The sequence below is a fragment of the Mercurialis annua genome, linkage group LG4 (genome assembly GCF_937616625.2).
Source record: "Mercurialis annua linkage group LG4, ddMerAnnu1.2, whole genome shotgun sequence".
NCBI classification, from domain to species: Eukaryota; Viridiplantae; Streptophyta; class Magnoliopsida; order Malpighiales; family Euphorbiaceae; genus Mercurialis; species Mercurialis annua.
The window spans coordinates 21,022,161-21,038,826 of NC_065573.1; the positions used below are offsets into that span (position 1 = coordinate 21,022,161).

A 16,666-nucleotide genomic window follows, 5' to 3' on the forward strand; every position below is an offset into this window, starting at 1 on the left:
TACCCACTATATAAAGAAGTTTTATCACATTTTAGGTTAAATTTTTAAATAGCCACTCTTTTTTCTCTCTCTTCTTTCTCAAAGTTCCCTTTTTTTTTTCTTCTTTTTTTTCGTTTGATTTTCAGTTTTTCTCCTCCAGTTACTTTTCCGTTTGTCTTTTCCATTCGTTTTTTCGTTCGTGCTTTCCTTCGTCTACTTCCGATGGATTTTTCGTCGTTTCCGGTCGTTTTTCCGTTCGTCTTTTCCGTTTACGGCTAGTCCGTTCGTCTCTTCCGTTCGCGCTATGGATTACTCAACTCGTTTTCAGATTGTGTAATTTTTTTACGTTTTTTGTAATGATTTAAACATTTTGTAAATAAATTATTGTAGATCTATAATTTTTTATTTATAAAATTGTTCTATTATTCATATAATTATTTATTTTGTCTTTCTCTTATTCATAGATTTGTTTATTGCTACTGATTTTGTAAAGAACAAATTGATTTATGGTGCATTTGTAGTAATTTTATAATATATTTATGTTTTAGTGTATTTTTGGTGTATTTATAGTGTATTTCTGCCGTTTTTAGTATATTTATGGTGCATTTATAGTGTTTATGGTGTATTTGCAGTGTTCATAGTGTATTTGCAGTGTTACATTGTGTAAACCACAAAAAACACTACAAAATGTCATAAATACACTATATATACACTATATACACTACTTATACAGTATATATACACTAATATTACACTATATAAACACCATAAAAAACACTATATATACACTACTGTTACACGAAAAAAATTACAGGAAAAAAATCTATAAAAAATAAAAATTAATACTATATAATATACACTATATATACACTAACCTTACACAATATAAAAAAAACTGTCGGTCGGTTCGGTCGACCGAACCGAAAAAACCGAAAACCGAAATTAGAAACCGAAAAAGGTATCTGTGAAATTAAAAAAAAAGGTATTTTTCGTAAATAAAAAAGTCAGAAAAGAAAAGTCAAAACTTGCAGTGTAAAATTATAATTAAAATGCCGAAACATGTATTCTGGGAAATTATCTTTTATTTTCCTAAAAACAAAGAATGTTTACCAATATATATCACCATTAATACATTAGATTTGTAGCTGAAAAAAAGTAATAAATATAATAAAACTAAAAGTTAGGGGTTAATTGCAAATTAAATCACGAACTTTACCCTAATTTGCAATTACAACACAAATTTTAAAACTTGTCAATGTTAATAACCAACTTTTATTTTTCGACAAATTGACACAACATTTTAGCTATGGCCATATAAATAATTAGTGAGTTATATTTTGAAAAATTGAATAGATTTATAGCAAATTTGTCAAATAATTTGACATAAATTTACAACATTTGAAAGGTTTGAAAAAATCAATTGACATCATTAGACCGAATTTACTTACATGTTTAAATGAATATAATACTTTAATATTTGTTCATTGTTGAATAATTTAGTTTTAAGTAAAATCACTAAATAAAAATGATACTCTCAATTAAACTCTACTATATATATAAACATGAAACTCCGACTGTGGAAAAAAAAAAGAAACAATCCCCATTTCAATACTCGACTAGTTAACACCCCTAACTATAATGAGACAATCCTTTCATAAATTTCAATGCATCAAAAATCACCAACCTTTCGAGTGTTTTTGGTATATAACACGAACTTTTAATTTTAGCATAAAAATACACAAAATATCTAATTTTTACATATAAGACTATATTTGCATTTTTTTAAAAACGGTGCCGTTTTACGTTCAAAACAATGCCGTTTTACGTATAAAACGGTGTCATTTTAGGTCAAAAACGGTAATGTTTTATGTACAAAGCGATACCGATGTTATTATTGCAAAAATTTGATACTTCATGTATTTTTATGCTAAAATTAAAAGTTCGTGTTAAATACCAAAAATACGCTATAGCTCGTGACTTTTGAAGCATTTAAGCCTTCAAACAATAAAAACAAGACGAGTACTTAAATACATAGCTAAAGCACACCACTTATTCGATTAGTTCCATCTCACCATCATCACAAATGCCATGATTAAGCTACAAATTAAATGCAAAAAAGTTGAAAGCTTGCACCACAATGGCAAAGGCTAGAACCATGCTTCTTCGGACAGCTTAGCATTGTTTCACAACTGGAGAACACGGACTTGAACACCTCCATTCCTTTATCCGCGATTGCAAAGTGAAAGAATAAAAATTTACTTAAAAAAACAAATGATCTTTTCAAGATGTTGAATTACAATATGATCACAACAGTACAAGGATTCAACAATAAGAGCAAAATAATGCCACTAATCATTGAACTTATGTTGAAAGGGATGCAAGCTTAGGTGCTACAATCTCAAGAAGACCTTTTGGATTATCTACATGAACCCAATGCCCAGAATTTGGCAGAACGTGAAGTGATACCTTACCCTCAGTTTCACTTCCTTCCCTGTTTGCAAGGCGTTCAAGTCGCTCAATTACATCTGGTTGCCAACGGTCACTCTTCTCTGCAACCACGATACCTATCTCCATTCCCTTTGGTGGATGCTCCAACAGAGACCAATAAGATGTCTCCCTGGAGACATTAACATTTATTCTTTAAACTAACAAGAGGAAATAGGGAAGGAGACGCAAAGAGATATAAATGTTTGAACAGTCATATTGTAGCAACAGAAAGATGTCATTTAAAGGCGATTGATTATGAAAAATGATGTACCTGTAAGAATTAAACATTTGGATAGCTCCTTCAAGATTAAAAGCCCATGTCTCTTGTTCTCCAGATTTCTTAAGATTGCTACCTAACCATTCCGATAAGGACTTTGAGAACCCAAGCTCGATCATATGGTTCACAAGCCACCTGCACAAGAAACATGTGAATTGAGATTAATCTACAAAATGAACAAGGGCTGAGAAAAGACAGACACATCCCAACCACTTGTTTTTGTTCTTATTCCAAATTAATGAAACAAAATTAACCTAAAACATAACCCAAATTTGTTTGTTTATCATAGAACCTGCATCCTGATGCCTTTAACCAAAGCTTTAACAAGCAACTAAAGCAAGCATAGAAGATTTACCTGCGTGAAGGCACGGATGGAGGTAAACCCTGCAAGGTCTTCAAAACTTTCTCTACATCTCCATCGCTACTTTCAGGGCTCACTTCTCCAGGGACAGAATCCAAAACCCAAAGCTGTTCTGCATCAGGAAGTAAAATATCAAAAAAAAATTAACTTATTTTTGTGCAAATAAAGCTTTTATTATCAATCTCTACAAGAAGAAAAAAACAAATAACCAGACCCACAAGTCACCAATATGGCTATAACTAAGCTGGCTATTTCAGCTTCACTTACCTGTCAGCCAATATGCGACTTAACAGTATGACAAAATAAACTAGGTGGAACGAAATAAACAAATGAGATGCACATTTCACGACCAATGAGAATACAATAAAACTACTAGGTGAAAAATAAATGCTATCACCCACGAATCACTTGAGCACCATACACAACCAACTAGTATAGATTTTGATACATAGAATTGGACAGCGCCCAGAATCGGTATCTAACTACTAAGGATTTATATAACATAGTCATGCCAGAGCCAGCATGATATAATATCCACCCTCCGAAAGTTCCAAATTTAGCCAAGGACAAAGCTATGGAGTTGGTCGTCCATCGCCAAAGACAAGATCATGAAAGCATAACTTAAGGTCACAAGTGGGTAATGCAGCAAACTCATTTTCAATACTCCATCTACATTAATACTATGCCAATACTATCTGATTTCATTTCTTTCTGAAAACAGACTAACACAATTCAATTAACATTTCATATGTTTTTTCGAAATTAAGTTGCAATAAAGCATATACATGTCTATGAATAAATAAAAAATTATATTAACCTGTTTAGGCAATGAAACGGAATGACCATAATCGCCACGAGCACAGCTGAGAGCAAACTGGAGAGCAACTTTGCCTCCCATAGAATGGCCAACAACAACATCAGGCCAATCCCAACCTTTTGAGACAATCAAATTGCTTAAATCTTTAGCAGCATTATACATGTCATGAGGCGGGCTAAGCGTTTCGATATCAGCTGATTTCCCGTGGTTTCTCAAATCCACAAGCACCGTTCTCCATTCTGTTATCATTATCAAACATTTTACAGCAACAATTTAAAAATGGCATCATTCAATTAAAATATAAAAATTTAATTAAAAGCAAATATGGAACCTATTAAACCGTACCAGAGGATAAAGAAGAAGAGAGATTGCGAGAGAAGGAACGCCAGTTGCGGCCGGACCCTAAGAGGCCGTGGAGTATAAAAGCTGTTGAAGCCGAGGAAGAAGATTGGACCTCTTCGAAAGCTAGGGTTTGTAAAGTTCGCCTGTGGAGGAACCGAGTCAGCAGGTTCAAACTCGGTTTGTTTCTAATCGCTGCCATACTCATTGACTACTCGACAGACCGCATTAACAGCAGATCAGATGCTGAGATGCGGTTTTCAACATAAAGAGAAATTAATCCTGATATTTCAGTTTAGTCTATACCAAGTTCAACAATAAATAATTTCATTTTTTAAATTTTATCGTTTTATTTTATTGCCGTTCCTTTAACAAATTATTCACGCTCTCGTATTTTAATGAGATTATTTTTAATACCTGTTTTTTACAAAGTATTTATATTATTTTGACCAATCTTTCTCTTATTTCCTACATTAACTAATAAGTTAACTTATTTACCAAAAAATCACCACTATATAAAGAAGTCTTATCTCATTTTAGGTTAAAACATTTACATAACCACTCTTTTTTCTCTATCTTCTCTCTCAAAGTTCTCTCTTCTTTTTTTTTCTTTTTCATTTGATTTTCAGTTTTTCTCCTCCGGTTACTTTTCAGTTCGTCTTTTCCGTTCGTTTTTCCATTCGCGCTTCCGTTCTTCTACCCTCGATGGATTTTTCGTAGTTTTCAGTCGTTTTTCCGTTCATCTTTTCCGTTCGCGCAAGTCTGTTCGTCTCTTCCGTTCGCATTATGGATTTCTCAACTCGTTTTTAGATTTGTGTAATTTTTTAGGTTTTTTTATAATGATTTAAATATTTTGTAAATAAATTATTATAGATCTATAATTTTTTGTTTATAAAATTGTTCTAATATTCATATAATTATTTATTTTATCTTTCTCTTAAATTGTTTATTGCTACTGATTTTGTAAAAACAAATTAATTTGTGGTGCATTTGTGGTAATTTTATAATATATTTATGTTTTAGTGTATTTTTGGTTTATTTATAGTGTATTTTTGCCCTTTTTAGTATATTTATAGTGCATTTATAGTGTTTACTAGTACATTTACCCTCGCGTTGCTTCGGTTTTTTAGAAAGTCAAATAACATTTCAAATAGAAAACGCAAAAATAAACAGGAACAATCAAACATAATTAAAAGCATGATTAGTTAATTTATATTACAATAAACAAATATGATAAAAACATTCATAAAAAAATGATAAAAGCATATTTAAAGATAACTATCCGGTCGAGTTTCAGCTTTTTGACCTCTTGGAATAGGATGACGAGTTGTCACTGGAAAATTAGAGTTTTTGGTATAAAAATATTGTTAACCCACATTGCATATTTGCATGATTTAAATGCCGTTAATAAGGAACACTTTTAGGTTATCAGTTTCAAAAATTTATACATGTTAGTTTAATATAGAAGTGAAAATGCTCTAATAAACAATTTTATAGGGCACCAAAGTTTTAATGTAGTGCTTAACAATTTACTTATCATAATAGCTGTCTAACTTGTAAATAGTAGTAGTTCAATTCAATCATAGGTTATCAATAGAGTTTTGAAACTAAAATGTAGGCATGTTTGTTTTTTGGCCTAATGTCTTAAAAAACCCCGACCTTTTAGCCCCTTTTCAATCATACCCTGACGTTGAAAATTTGTCAATTTTACCCTATTTTGCATTTTTGTGTTTCAATTGTACCCTGAAAAATTAAATTAACGTCTTTTGCGTTTGGAAATTTGTTTAAAACATTCTCCATGTCTCGCATATATTGATTGTATATTTTTAAAATTTATTTAAATTTAGTTAAATTAATTAAGAATTTAAATTAGTGTTAATTTGATTATGGTTTTTAGTTAGTTTTTAAAAATAAAGGACTTATTTGTACTTTTTTGAATAAAAAAGAATTTAATTTCATGTTTAGACTTAATTAATTGAATGATTTCATCATTTAAGTAAAAATATTAACAAAAATTAAAATATTGGGGTACAATTGAAAACGGAAAATTCAAAAGTGGGTAAAATTGACAAATTTTCAACGTCAGGGTGGAATTGAAAAAAAGTTTAAAGGTGAGGGGTTTTTGAGTGATTAGGCCTTGTTTTTTCATTAACAATTTATTTACAATAAAATTTGGGCAGTTTAATTCTCAAAAAAGATTGGGCAGTTTAAATAATTAGTTCAACCGTACGTTAGTATTGCGACAGGTGAAATTTCATTGCTTAAAATAATGGGATTTTTACAAAAATATATATTTTCAGCTAAATATTTGTAAATGTACGCTCTAATTTGTATGTTTCTCAAAAATACGTTTTTGCATAGCTTTTTGATAGATTATTGGTAGCTTATTGAAAAATGAGATATTTTTGAATTTCTTTAAAAAAGAAGTATTTTTAAAACAGCACCAAGTTAAAGCGTATTCTTGAAAAAAAAAAAGTGCAGAGTGTAATTTTCCCAAAAATAATGAGTTAAGTGTTAGTACTGATTTTGTTTTAAAAAAATCTGATTATATCCCATTTTGAGTTTTGAAATCTTAGTAGCAAAAACAGAAATCTAACAAATTACATGTAAACTATAGTCTATAGGCAAATATAATACAAAATGGACTTCCCCAAATGAGTAAACTACAAAAATATTTAGTTACAAAATGATAACAATAGTTTAATGATTGATAAAATGTGCAATTTAAGCAATAAAGTCTGGGTAACAAAAATGAAACTGAAACAATTAATATATAGTCTAACAACAAAATACAAACATAGTTTTTTGAATACAAAACAATAAATTATCTTATTGTTTGTATGTGCATATGTTAACTGTACTTTATTAGGAAAGTCCATTTATGAAGATGATTAATACCGCCATGCTTCCACTGCGACTATTTTCTTGTAAAGATTCATTAACCACGAAGTATGCCTCGAGCAACTTGACCAGAAAATCCTGAAACAAATTAGAGAAGTTTCATCAATTATTAATCGATGGCTACTAATGAAACAAATATATAAAAACTGAAAATAAATTCTAATCTAATGAAGGAAGAAATGGAAAGTGGATGCTCCATTCGACCTCTGACTTATATACTCTTCAACCAACCATTTGAATAATCTGGATAGACTTTCTCAAGAAGCTACTTCTTCAAGAAGCTACTTCCTCAAGAAGTTTTGCCCGTTTTTTAATGTAATTTCTGACAGTAATGGGCAAACAATGATATCTTGACACAAGCATGTGAAATAAGAATCTCACTATTTTTCCATATAAGGGTAGAGAGCATAAGCTAAAAAGGGGCCATGTGAGGGTATTTTTGGGAGGATTTAGAAACTCACATGCTATTCAATTTGAATGAAAAGACAGATAGGGACTCAATCACATGAAGTAATAACTTAAAAAACCAAGTACTGGAAAACTAAAAGTGAAAGCCTCAAGGGTTATAAAAGAGAAGCATAAAACACTGTTCAATGTACAGTGTTTTTTGCTTCTCTTTTATAAGTTAGTATATTGATGGTGTATTTGCAGTGTTTCATGGTGTAAACCACAAAAAACACTAGAAAATATCATAAATACACTAAAAATACACGATATATACACTATTTATACACTATATATACACTATTTATACACTAATCTTACACTATATAAACACCATAAAAACACTATGTATACATAGGGGTGTAAACGGGCCGAGCCGAGCCCGAGTTAGGCCAAGCTCGAGCTCGAGCTCGACTGGGCTTTAATTTTGAAGCTCGAGCTCGAGCTCGAACAACATTCGAGCTACTCGAGCTCGAGCTCGAGCTCGAGTTGAATTTAATAAAAATAAAAATAATAATTAAAAAAATCAGATTTGATGTATTTTAATTATTGTTCACTATATATTATACAATTTAACCAATTTTTATGATGCATATCTAAATTTAGAGGTGTAAAAATTTAATATAATGATAATGAAATTATTATTATTAATTTATAACAAGCTCGTTTAGGCCCGTTTAGGCTCGCGAGCCTCACGAGCCTTAGTAAATGGTACTCGAGCTCGGCTCGAGATGGAGCTACTCGAGCTCGAGCTCGAGCTCGACTCGAATTTTTCGAGCCGATCTCGAGCTTTTTTCGAGTCGATCTCGAGTAACTCACGAGTAGCCCAACTCGTTTACACCCCTATGTATACACTACTGTTACACTATAAAAAATAAAAAAATAAAATTCCAGGAAAAAAAATCTACAAAAAATAAAAATTAACACTATATATACACTAATCTTACACTATAAAAAAAATTGCCAGTCGGTTCGGTCAATTCGGTCGGTTCGGTCGACCGAACCGAAAAAACGAAAACCTAAATTGGAAACCGAAAAAGGTATTTGTGAAATTAAAAAAAAAAGTATTTTTCGTAAATAAAAAAAGTCAGAAAAGAAAAGTCAAAACTTGCAATGTAAAGTTGTAATTAAAATGCCGAAACATGTATTCTAGAAAATTACTACTATTCTAATTTGTTACATGAATGTGTATTTGGATGGTTCAGTTAGTAGCTGCCAAGTCCACTTTTATTTTTTTTTGCTTAAAAATTGCTCATCATCTTTAGGAGATGACCTCTTTTTTATATATCCATATGTTGTTATCTTGGGCAAAAAATAAATAAAAAAAATCAATTAGAAATATTTTACAATTATTTTAATTATGGATCAACACTACTAAAAAACAGCTGTTTTGCGACGGACATTAGCGACAGACAGAAGATCCGTCGCTAATGTTCAGTTTTAGCGACGGATTTGGCGACAGATGCCAAATCCGTCGCCAAAAACGTATTAAAAGTGGCGGGTGTGTGCCCGCCAAATTTAGCGACGCCGTTCCGTCGCCAATCCGTCGCTAATTTTGGCGGGCTTTTGGAGGGAAAGCCAGGCGCCTATTTTTTTGCCAAAATTTAGCGATGGATACTAATGTCCGTCGCTAATTTACAAAGTGATGAAAACGCATCGTTTTGGAACTTGATTAGCGACGGAACTTTAACTTCCGTCGCTAAATTGTTTTCCAAAACTCTGCGTTTCATTTATCTCGACGATTAGCGACGGAAATTAGTGTCCGTCGCTAATCGTCGAGATAAATGAAACGCACAGCCTTCCTTTTCCTTCACCAGTTACCATTTTAATTACAAACCTTCTCTCTGCCGCCGACGCCGCCCTCTTCCCCATCCGACGCCGCCCTCTTCCCCATCCGACGCCGCCTCTTCCCCATCAGACGCCGCCGTCTTCCCCATCCCGGAGCCGCTTCCCCCTTCCTTTCCCCGGAGCCGCACCTCCTCTCTGGTTTGCCGCCGCTGCACCTCCTCTCTGCCGCCGCTGCACTTTCCTCTCCAACATTATGTTAGTTTTTTGATTATTAGGTTTTTACAATTTATTTTTATTTTTTTGATAAATAATTGGAGTGACTGCCAGCCTCCGCACGCCGTTTCCGCTGCCATTCGTCGCCGTCCTTCTTTCTGCCGCTGCCGTTCGTCGCTGTGCTTTTGCTGCCGCTGCCGACTAATTCCCAGTTAAAGGTTAGTCTTGTTTTTCATTTTATTTTAAGTTAATCGTTTATTTATATTAATAATTAGGTTAATTGTTAATTTAGGTTAGTTGATTAATTAGTTAATTAAACTATTAAATTACAGAAATTATATTTTATTAAATAATAATTTACTTAGTTAAATTATATAATATCGCAAATTAAATGACTTTTAGGTTGATATATATAATAATTAGATTAATTTGTTAATAAATTGTGTATATAGGTTAATTAATTGTATAAATTGTGGTTATGTATAGTTAAATTAGGTTGTTAATTAAATTGTTAATTTTTTATTTTTAGGTTAATTGCTAGGGAAATGATTTTACTTTGATTATTAGATTATATTATTAGTTTAAATTGGTAAATTTTATTACTTTTTTGGTTAATTATTTTAAATAAGGTTAAGTTATTATTATTTAGTTAATATTTGTTAGATTAGGCGCTAATTAATTAAATGATTAAATTTTAGGTTTATTTTTAGATTAAATTGGTAATTATATTAAATTTAAGTAGTACGGTGGTTTGTGTATTGTATATGGCGGTTTGTGTATTTTAATGTTTTTTGCAGGCTTTCCCTAAAAATGTGGTGATGCTCATTTTTTAGGGTAAGTGTTGCCCATTTTTTTTTAAAAAATAAATTTATCAAAAACCAATATGTAATAACCAAATATCGAAACCTGACAGGTTGCTTGTTGTCGATTGCTCACCGGTCTTACCACATTCGTACGATATTTGTTGCGGTTCTGCTCTGCAACAAGTAAGTATTATTTTTTAAATTTAGGTTTTCATTTATTAATTAAATTATGAAATGATATTAATTTCAACCTAAATTGACCGCGATTTTATTCCCACCGAATAAAATCGCAAACCTAGCCTTAGAGTTCCCGTCCCGTGTGTTCAAGAGATTGAACGACACGGGATTGTACAGTTTGTACAGTTTGCAAAACTGGTCCTCCCGTAACTCGGTCACGAAAACCATATATGTCTAGTAGCGGTAGAAAAATATTCGGTTGTTTTCCAGCGTTTGTTCTCCGGGTGGATGTATAGTATATGTTTTGTAACGCTTATTCCTTGCGGAATATATAATTAGCGTTACAGCGCATATACTAAATATCGCACTGAAGGAGAACGACGCCGGAAGGCTGCCGAATATTTTTCTCCGTTGCTAGGCATATATCGTGGCCGAGTTAAGGGGAGCCAGTTTTGCGAATGGGATAGGTCCATACCTTTAAAGCAGTCAATTACATTGACTTTGCTATTCTCGAGCGAAAACCCTCCTAATTATCCGTGCTACAGAAATGGATACAGACCGAAGTTGGATGTATAGGCGGCTCCAGGGCGGGTTGCTGTACCCTGGTTTTGAGGAGCGCGTCCAAGAGTTTGTAAATTTTGCTTTACGCCATCCAGCGTGTATGAGCGGGCCCGATATTAAATGCCCTTGCCCTAGGGTGGGATGTAAAAATACGAGTTACCGAGATGTCGAAACAGTGAAGCTCCACATTTTGCAGAAAGGGTTTGTTAAAGATTATCAAGTTTGGGTTTTTCATGGGGAGGGAAATGTTTTAAATCCCCTTCCTGTTACACAACTGCCGGAGTATGACGTTGACATGGAATATGAGGGGGGTGACGAGTTCAGCTCAGTTCAGAGAATGGTTATTGATGCTGCGGGTCCAGAAGTAGTGTTCACGGAGGAGGAGCCGAATAATAAAGCTAAACATTTTTATGATATGATGCGTGCGGCCAAAGAACCTGTATGCCCCGGTAATAGCAAACATTCTCCCTTGTCTGCAGCTGCTAAAATGTTGGACATCAAATGTCGACATAGTGGGTCAGTAGCTTTAGTAGATGATGTGACCGAATTTATACAAGAGCTGCTCCCAGAGGACAACAAGATGCCAAAGAACTTTGCTGAAATAAAGAAGATAGTCAGAGGTCTTGGGTTGCCGGTTGAAGTTATCGATTGCTGTTTCCGCAACTGCATGATTTATTGGGGGTCAGACGCGGAGTTAACGCGATGCAAAATTTGCGATCACGAACGGTGGAAACCGCCCCCTAAAGGAAATTATGTGAAAAGACGAGTTAACGTCCCTTATAGGAAAATGTTTTATTTTCCTATAACTCCGAGACTGCAGAGGTTGTACGCTTCTAAAGCCACCGCCAAGCATATGACGTGGCACGCAGAACACGAAATGGTTGATGGAAAGATGTGTCACCCGTCAGACTCCCCGGCGTGGAAACATTTCAGTGAATTGCATACAGAGTTTGCGGCAGAAGTTCGAAATATCAGACTGGGCCTGTGTACTGATGGGTTTCAGCCATTTGGGGCCTTCGGGCAGAATTATTCATCATGGCCTGTAATTTTGACAGCATACAATCTCCCCCCAGGGATGTGTATGAAAGATGAGTTCATGTTTTTAACTGTTATTGTCCCTGGGCCTCGAAATCCTAAACACCAAATGGATATTTTCCTGCAACCGTTGATAGCTGAGCTGAACCAACTGTGGGAATTCGGAGTGCAGACATTCGACGTTCAAAGGCGACAGAATTTCCAAATGAAAGCGGCACTTATGTGGACAATTAATGATTTTCCTACTTATTCGATGTTGTCTGGCTGGAGCACATCTGGGAGACTGGCTTGCCCACACTGCATGGAAAATACGGAAGCTTTTACGCTTAAAGGGAGTAGAAAACAGTCGTGGTTTGACTGTCACAGAAAGTTCTTGCCTCGTGGTCACCCGTACCGTCGTAATACAACTCATTTCCGAAAAGGAAAAACCGCAAACAATAGTTTCGGACAGCCGAAAACCGGAGAAGAATTGTTGGCAGAGGTGGGCAGTCTGGGATTTATGAAAGCATATGAAATTGGGGCTGAGAAAAATAATGCTGCGAAGTAGGAAAATTATGGTTGGAATAAAAAAAGTATATTCTGGGATTTGCCGTATTGGAAAACGAATCTAATTCGTCACAATCTTGATGTCATGCATATTGAGATAAACGTATTCGACAACATTTTCAATACTGTACTAAATATTCCCGGGAAAACAAAAGACCATGCAAAATCGAGAGAAGAGTTGAATGACATATGTGCTCGGCCTGAGTTAGCAAAAGATCCGGTTACTGGGAGATTTCCTAAGGCAATGTATGCTTTGGACATGGACGGAAAAAAGGCTTTGCTCGAGTGGATAAAGTTAATAAAATTTCCAGATGGCTATGCGTCCAACTTGTCCAGATGTGTCGATACAATCGGTATGAAAATGCATGGAATGAAAAGTCACGACTGCCACATTTTTATGCAAAGACTTATGCCAATCGCTCTCTGTGAGCTATTACCGAAGGAAGTGTGGGAGCCTATAACAGAGTTGAGTATCTTCTTTCGTGAGTTAACCTCCACGTCTCTAACAGAGAAAGATCTAGATCGTATGAGGCTGGAAATCCCAAAGATATTGTGTAAGCTGGAACGTATTTTTCCTCCCAGCTTTTTTGACTCCATGGAACATCTACCCGTACATCTACCGTACGAAGCTATGATGGCAGGGCCGGTTCAGTATCGCTGGATGTACCCATTTGAAAGGTAATATTACTGAAGTTTCTCAATTCTGTGTATCAGTATATTAACATGTAATGTTTACTTACTGTGGCGTATGTGGAATCACATATTTGAGAAAACTGAAAAAAAAAGTGAGCAATAAAGGGAGGGTGGAAGGAAGCATTAGTAGCGGATACTTAAATGAAGAAACCGCAAAATTTGCAGCTTATTATTTTTCAGAAGGTGACCCAATGATACCTGAGCGGCTGCAAAGAAATGAAGTTTGTGACATTGAAGTCGACGATGATGTTGAGAGACTATCGATTTTCAAGCCGCAAGGGCAATCAGTGGGTGCTTGCCGCAAGAGATATCTTGAAGATGCTGAGATTGTTGCTGCCCGGACATATGTTCTGTTGAATTGTTCAGAAATTGAAAATTAAAGAGAGTAAGCTTTAATACAGCTGTCAATGTAATTAACAATGATTATTTAGCTTCTAATTATTGTTTTCTTCGTAACTAAAGGGTTTTCGAAGGCGAGTTGCGTAGAGGAAACCCTGAAATCAGCACCTCGCAAATTGAAGCAAAGTTCGAGAGTGACTTTGCCTGCTGGTTTCAACAATATGTAAGTATTTTACAGAATATATTTCGATTCTTTTAGTTAAAAGTTCTGATTTATAATACACTTTTACGCTTCAGGTGCAAGATCCAACTGTCTGTACCAATCCCTTCATTTTTAGTCTCGCTAAAGGACCTTTTAGATCAGTCAGAACATTTAAGGGGTACCGTGTAAACGGGTTCAAGTTTCAGACTCAAGCTTATGGGGAGGAACAACTTACAATGAATAGTGGAGTCTGCGTAAGGGGAACTCAATATGTCGATAGCGAAAATGACTTTTATGGATTTCTGACAGACATAATTGAGTTAGAGTATCCAGCGCTTCCAATGAAAACGACTGTCTTATTTAAATGCGAATGGTTCGACCCAGCGCAAAATTTAGGCACAATTAGTAACAAAAAATACAACATGGTGGATATTAATAACAGAAGGAGATACAACAAGTATGAACCGTTCATCTTAGCTGAACAGGCCGACCAAGTTCATTACCTGCCATATCCGAGTAAAAGAAGGGATAAAATAAATTGGTGGGCAGTTTGCAGGATAAAGGCGCGATCAGAGCTTGACATGCCCGAGGGGATTATCCCGGCCTTTCAAGATGACATAGAAGAAAATCCTCTCATTGTTGCAACAGAAGACAATCCGACATATTTGGCTGATCAAACTGGAGAAGCTGAGGAAGATGCGTTGTTCATGCCTCCTGAACAAGAAACAGAAGATGAGTTCATCGCATCCTCATCAGACGAAGATGAAAGCGAAGAACTTTAGTAGTTTCGTAAATTTTATGCACTAGATTTTTTGCAATCATAATCAATTGTTAAAGATGATGTATTAACGTTGCTCGAATTTATGTTTTTTAATTATATTATTCATGTGTACACTTGTTGAATTTGAATTTATATTTTATAGTTTTATGTTTCACGAAGGAATGTATAATTTTATTAATAAATGTGTTGGTTGTTTGTCGAACATTTAAAATTGATGTATGTGCAGGTATGAGGGGTCGCGGTCGAGGATCAGGCACAGGCCGAGGATCAGCCTCAGGCCGAGGACGCGGACGGGGATCAGACCCTGTTCCTGGCGATGACAACGTTGCTGAGGAGCAGCAGCAGTTAGAGGCTGGAGCACCTGTTCAGCCTCGGCAGCAGCGTGAGCCTGGCGAGCCCCCGGCTGTTCTGGACGACCGGGGTAGGGCGAGGGTTCACCCGGACCCTAGCAGGTATGTTTACAATTTAGTTTTCCACGTTTAAATTGTAATATGTATATATACTAAACTATGCCTAAAAAATCACAGGACGATGTTGATCGACTCTGGGCTTGTTTCACGGGCTATGCGGGAGATTTTTAGGAAGTGCTGGTTCGATAATGGAACAGCATGGCGCTTTCTAACAGCCGAGCAGAGGGAGTTCTACTTCCAGGAGTTCCAGGTAATTCAATTTACAGCTTCGTAACGTTTAAATTATGTTTTTTTTGAAAAAACTAACTAATGCAACATGTTTGTACTGTTTGCAGAAAGAGTTCTGGTGGGATAGTGCGGCGTACAGCGAGGAGGTCATTAGACAGGTCTTCATGGTCCATGCAGCCAACCGCTACAAAGACAACATCCACAGAATGAGGAGGACACAACAGAAGCATATTTCTGTGACCCAGGACATCTGGGATGCTTGGAACGCATTCTGGAACTCGGAGAAAGAGAAGAAAAGGTCAGAAACCGCCCGAGCAAATCGTATGAGCGAGCCAGCGGGCGCCGGTTCTGGACCTGTCCGCCATACTGGTGGATCTCGCTCTGCTCTGAAGCATATGGATGTGATGGTTTGTTTTAAAATTCAGTAATTAAAATACTTAAATAACATATTTATTTTATTTTGATACTAATTGAATTGTATTTTTTATTTTAGGAAATGGAGCTTGGCCGGAAACCGAGTGCGACGGAGTTGTACACTCGCCTTCACTCCACGAAGGCTGACAAGAAGCCGGTCGACAAACGGGCTCAAGATATGACTGTAAGTTTTTATTAAACTTGTAATTCTCTAAGTTGAATTTAATAATTCGGAAATGATCTATTAGATTGAAAATGCTTGTTGGTTAGCTGTTAAACATGTTTATTATTGGATTATATACTGGAATTTGCTTGCAGGACTTCCCTGAAAAATGGGTGATGGTCATATTACAGAGGAAATGCTGTCGAAATTTCGTTAGAAATTAGGTTTACTTTGTAATATGTTATGCATTTTTGGTTGCTTTAAAACTAAACTGATATCTTTTTTATTGTTTTGTAGGACGCCATCACTGAGAGGCTTGCTGCTGCGACACAGCCTCAGACCGGAGAGGGTAGCTCCTCGAGCCCAGCTGCAGTGGACGAGACCCAAGTGTTTCTAGACATCGAGGGCATCAACAAGAAGAAACGCGTGTACGGGTTGGGTTCTGCGAGCAGCAGGTACGCCGGGCCAAGCAGCAGGGTGCAGCGAGGCAGCTTTTCTAGGACGTCGCAGCAGGCAGACGAGGAGGTCGAGCGCCGTGTGCAGGCCGGCATTCAGGAGGGTCTGCGACTGGCTCGGGAACAGCAGGCTGCGAACATGGCCCAGATGATACGCGAGGAGATTGCCAGGATGATTCCTAACCTTCCGGCAGAGTATCGGCCACAGCGCCCACCTACCCCACCAGACGATGACGACACACCAGCTTTGTAG

At 35.8% G+C, this 16,666-nt stretch overlaps 2 protein-coding genes and 1 long non-coding RNA gene across 3 annotated transcripts; 1 reads left to right on the top strand and 2 right to left on the bottom strand.

The window, feature by feature from the left end:
- Nucleotides 1-2,011: 2,011 nt before the first annotated feature.
- LOC126676294 (uncharacterized) lies at nucleotides 2,012-4,541 on the bottom strand. Its single transcript, XM_050370467.2, has 5 exons — nucleotides 4,267-4,541; nucleotides 3,922-4,160; nucleotides 3,099-3,211; nucleotides 2,738-2,878; nucleotides 2,012-2,596 (listed from the first exon to the last, which is right to left on the bottom strand). Exons 1-5 carry the CDS (start codon nucleotides 4,466-4,468, stop codon nucleotides 2,341-2,343), a joined length of 951 nt encoding a protein of 316 aa, XP_050226424.1. The 5' UTR covers nucleotides 4,469-4,541; the 3' UTR covers nucleotides 2,012-2,340.
- A 2,458-nt stretch (nucleotides 4,542-6,999) lies between these two features.
- On the bottom strand, nucleotides 7,000-7,747 carry LOC126678873 (uncharacterized). Its single transcript, XR_007640754.2, has 2 exons — nucleotides 7,366-7,747; nucleotides 7,000-7,239 (listed from the first exon to the last, which is right to left on the bottom strand). It is a non-coding gene; the product is annotated as an uncharacterized LOC126678873 (long non-coding RNA).
- A 6,070-nt stretch (nucleotides 7,748-13,817) lies between these two features.
- LOC126678431 (uncharacterized) lies at nucleotides 13,818-16,666 on the top strand. The gene is made up of 8 exons (XM_056105503.1): nucleotides 13,818-13,983; nucleotides 14,058-14,746; nucleotides 14,970-15,195; nucleotides 15,271-15,403; nucleotides 15,489-15,788; nucleotides 15,875-15,979; nucleotides 16,114-16,170; nucleotides 16,256-16,666. The coding sequence occupies exons 2-8, from the start codon at nucleotides 14,659-14,661 to the stop codon at nucleotides 16,664-16,666; spliced, it is 1,320 nt and encodes a 439-aa protein (XP_055961478.1). The 5' UTR covers nucleotides 13,818-13,983; nucleotides 14,058-14,658.

Bases quoted from the DNA above. Each gene is read 5' to 3' on its own strand.
- LOC126678431 (XM_056105503.1), top strand. From the start codon at position 14,659: ATGCGTTGTTCATGCCTCCTGAACAAGAAACAGAAGATGAGTTCATCG. The intron at 14,747-14,969 runs GTTTCGTAAATT...ATGTATGTGCAG, and splicing joins GAAAGCGAAGAACTTTAGTA to GTATGAGGGGTCGCGGTCGA. The intron at 15,196-15,270 runs GTATGTTTACAA...AAAAAATCACAG, and splicing joins GTTCACCCGGACCCTAGCAG to GACGATGTTGATCGACTCTG.
- LOC126676294 (XM_050370467.2), bottom strand. From the start codon at position 4,468: ATGAGTATGGCAGCGATTAGAAACAAACCGAGTTTGAACCTGCTGACT. The intron at 3,212-3,921 runs GTTAATATAATT...GATGCAGAACAG, and splicing joins CCGTTTCATTGCCTAAACAG to CTTTGGGTTTTGGATTCTGT. The intron at 2,879-3,098 runs GTAAATCTTCTA...TTTCTTGTGCAG, and splicing joins CCATCCGTGCCTTCACGCAG to GTGGCTTGTGAACCATATGA.